Source organism: Arachis ipaensis, chromosome B08 (assembly GCF_000816755.2).
Source record: "Arachis ipaensis cultivar K30076 chromosome B08, Araip1.1, whole genome shotgun sequence".
Lineage (NCBI taxonomy): Eukaryota > Viridiplantae > Streptophyta > Magnoliopsida > Fabales > Fabaceae > Arachis > Arachis ipaensis.
Genome location: NC_029792.2, coordinates 4,625,519 through 4,629,563, shown reverse-complemented (window position 1 = coordinate 4,629,563; position 4,045 = coordinate 4,625,519). Strand labels below are relative to the sequence as shown.

Sequence of the window (4,045 nt, the reverse complement as noted above, 5' to 3'; positions counted from 1 at the left end):
AAATGATAACCAAAAATTAAATTCTGATAGCTCATAGTATTTCTCTTCATGCTAATTAATATAGATTCAATTTTTATGTATTATCAACAAAAAAATAAACATATAACTATTTAGAGATAATATTTAATTTGGTTCTTAAACTTGTATATGAGTCTTAATTTAATTCCTAAAATTTTAATTGTCTCTATTTAGTTTCCAAACTTTATGAACGTGATTCATATTAATATCCCTAAAATAATTTTTGACGCAAAGACGTTATTGACGTAGATAGTCAAATGCAATACTAGATTCTTTAAAGCGTCATTGTTTTGGTTTTGATACTCGAATAACCTAAAAATAACATTGTAAGTGGTGTTTGTTGAAAACTTTTTCTCCCAAAACAAGTGTTACGGCGTTATTTTTGGGCTATTTGAACGTTAAAACTAAAAGAAAAAGTATATGGAACCAAGAGGGTAATCAGCCAAAAAATAAACAACTTAACTAATTTATAATTATATTTAATTAATTTTATTTGTTTTTAATTTATAATATTTGATATTAATTGTTCTCACCCCGGGCTATTTGAACGTTAAAACTAAAAGAAAAAGTATATGGAACCAAGAGGGTAATCAGCCAAAAAATAAACAACTTAACTAATTTATAATTATATTTAATTAATTAATTTATTTTTAATTTATAATATTTGATATTAATTGTTTCTCATTTCAAATTAAAATTCTGAATAATATGTTAGAGAAATAGAGACGGGAATCACGAAACTTCCAACAATTCCGATTCTTAGTATATAAAAAAATTTATAAAATATATAAAAGAACATCCATTTAGTATGAAAAAGAAATATTCTGATACTTAGTAGAAGAAACATTCTAATGCCTATCATAAACACCATCCACGTAGAGGTTTTGGATTCACCCAACTGATTTTTGGCTGGTACCCTCTTAGTTCCCTAGCATTGTTGAAACTAAAATAGTATCATTTTACAGGTTACAACATAATATTCATGTCAGCATTCTATTAACGTTTGTGTCGGAAGATGAGCTGTGGACTAATATGAGCCACATTTGTAAAGTTTGGAGACTAAAAAGAGACTATTGAAATTTTAGAGACTAAATAAAGACTCGCGTATAAGTTCAGAACCAAATTAAGTATTAACTCTGATTAATATAAAATTATATTAAATATAAATATATATTAAAAATAGAAAAATGTTAGAAAACTATCAAAATTTATTAGTTTTGGCCTCTTACTTAGTCATTAATATTTAAAAATATAGGATAAAGTATGCTATTTAATTATTAAACTAAAGAAACTATACTAAAGGAATTAAGTTGATGGTTAAACGATGATAAAAATAATAAATTCTGATGGCTCATAATATTTTTTATAAAAATTATATATATATTTATATAGAAATACATAGAATCTAATTTTAGTGACTGATACTAATATACAAATAACATTTTTATAAATTTTAAAACTTCTCAATGCAATTCAAAACACATCAACGGTCAGAAAATTCACGTATATATGACAAGTAACCCAAAAGTTTTTGCATTGCTTGAATAGTGTGAACATTATGGATAGCACTTGTTCAGCTGAAAAGCAGGCTTCTCCACATGATCAAGAAAATCCTGGAAACTTGAAAAAGCTTGTCATTATTTCTACAGAGAAGATGGAGAAGGAGAAGGAGAAGGAGAAAGAGAAGGAGATGGAGATGGAGGACGTGGAAGAAGGGTGTAAAACCCCAACAAGTCCAAAGAACAAGATACCATCCCCTCTTAAATGTCCGCCACCACCGAAAAAGAAACCAAGCCCTCCACTGGCGGCGGCCTCCAAGAGAAGGACAAGTTTTTACCAACAACAAGTCACGGCCGAGGAGATAGAGGAGTTCTTCCAAGCCCTTCCGATCCGCAAATGAGTCCTTACCTATGGTTAACAATAATGGAGCTAAAGTATACAATTGCTCTCTTATATAAATGGAGAAAGGTTATATATTTTTTCCCTAGAATTTAAAATCATGACATAGACATACTTAAAAGAGAGATATATATATAACAATGTTAGCGGGTCTAACATATTAGTATGTCTTGTATGAGGTTAAATTTTAGATAGAAATATATTTCTCCATGCATGCATGTAATATTAGGGATGAATAATGATTTTATGTTTTTATTTAGATTATTTTTTTATTAGTTTAATGTTGATGGTATTAATTACAGTAAAAGACTGAAAGTACATCAGATTAGTCACAAAATCTTTTTCTTAGTTTTCTGTTTTTAATTATTTAAATTTTTTAAAATGAGAAGAATCAATTTTTTTTTCAAACAAAAAAAATTTTTTGTGGTTAATCTTATGTACTCTTTATGTACTTTTATTATAATTAATTACCATCAATATTAAACTAATAAAAAAATAATCTAGATAATATTATGCAACTAATCATCCAACTATTAGGATTTTAATCTAGAAATATGACTACTTTCTATTCTCATGTATGTGAGATAGAATGTGATGGTGTTTTAATATGTATTTCTTCTTATTGTTAATTAATAGAACTTGTTATTAGTGTGTGATATTATCTATGACAATTTTTAATTTTAGCTTTCTTCTACTCGATATCTAATAAGCTTTGATGAGATACAAAAAAAATGTTCTTTACTAGAGCATGAGCTTCAATTAGCATAAAAAAAATTAATTGGTTCTAATTTCATTCCAATTAAAGGCTCTGATATAAATCTATAAAGATATGAAGCTTCAATGATCTGTCTAGTGGATTCAGAAAAGATTGGTCTTTTATAATTTTAAACCGGACTGAAAATTAAAGACTATAGAAGATTGAATAAAGGAATAAAGGTTTTGCATTATTATAACTCTAGTACAAATTAAATCTAGTAATTGGTGGGATGTGTTGTTGTCTTGATGGAAAAACATTATAGTTTAATTATTTCATGGTCGTTTTAATTTTTAGTTTATTTAAATTTTTTACCTAAATTTGCATTTGCTGTTGTTTTTTTTCTGCTGTTAATTACTGTATTTGTGACTTTGAATTATTATGTCTCTAATTGACAAAATTTTCATCGGAAAAAAATCATGACCCACTATCAATCAAGATTCAAGAACATTAATAAAAGCAATTGGAGAATACAAAGCTCAATTCTCATTCCATCAATTTTTAGTGCACGGGAAAACCACCACACCACTCTTAAGTTTTAACCGTTAGTATATTTAATATAATTTAATTTTTATACACTTTTAAAATAAAAGACTAATTTTTAGATATTCAATTGCTATTATTATATCAGTAAAAATGAAAAAATTTAAGAGTAGACATTTTTATTAAAATTTGGCCAGTACTTAACTAGCAAACAAAAAGTGATTAATTTCATACGATTAGATATAATGTCACACCATTAAAAACACTATTAATAACTAAATGATGACTACAAATTATAAAAATTGCCAGCCTTCTAACACTCTTCTAATAAAAATAATTCACTTTTTAAATTACTTAATAAAATTTATATACATGCATTAATCTTATTAGATGACAGTCAAATAACCGTATTAAATGATCCCATAAGATTCTTTGCATTCTATCAATACTCAATATATTAAAAAGTGATATTAACTAAGGTCTAGTTTGATGGAACAGATAAAAATAGCAAAAAAAAATTTAAAACAAGTATATAGTTTACACAGTAAAGAACAAGGAATCAGACAAATCTAATCCTTAAATTCTGCAGCAAAATCAAATAAAGTTCAAATCACAAAATAATGATTAAAGTATCGCCACCAAAATTAAAACAAGTATATATAGTTTGCAACGTAAAGAATAAAAATCAGACAAACCTAATCCTTGAATTCTACAACAAAATCAGATAAAGTTTAAATCGCAAAATAATAATCATAAGTATCACCCCTTCTTTTGTGATTAATGCCATTTCTCGTGAGTATCATGACTTGTGTCAGGAGAAAAACGCTTTAACAGAAGAGAGTTTTAATAAATGAATTCCATTTCTAAAATACAGATATATCTAAACGAGTA

General features: G+C 26.5%; 1 protein-coding gene across 1 annotated transcript; it reads left to right on the top strand.

Annotated features, from left to right (window-relative positions):
• Window positions 1,549-2,235, top strand: LOC107610413 (cyclin-dependent protein kinase inhibitor SMR1). Its single transcript, XM_016312467.2, has one exon. It carries the CDS (start codon window positions 1,577-1,579, stop codon window positions 1,916-1,918), a length of 342 nt encoding a protein of 113 aa, XP_016167953.1. The 5' UTR covers window positions 1,549-1,576; the 3' UTR covers window positions 1,919-2,235.

Coding starts and splice junctions, on each gene's coding strand:
- LOC107610413 (XM_016312467.2), top strand. CDS start 1,577: ATGGATAGCACTTGTTCAGCTGAAAAGCAGGCTTCTCCACATGATCAA.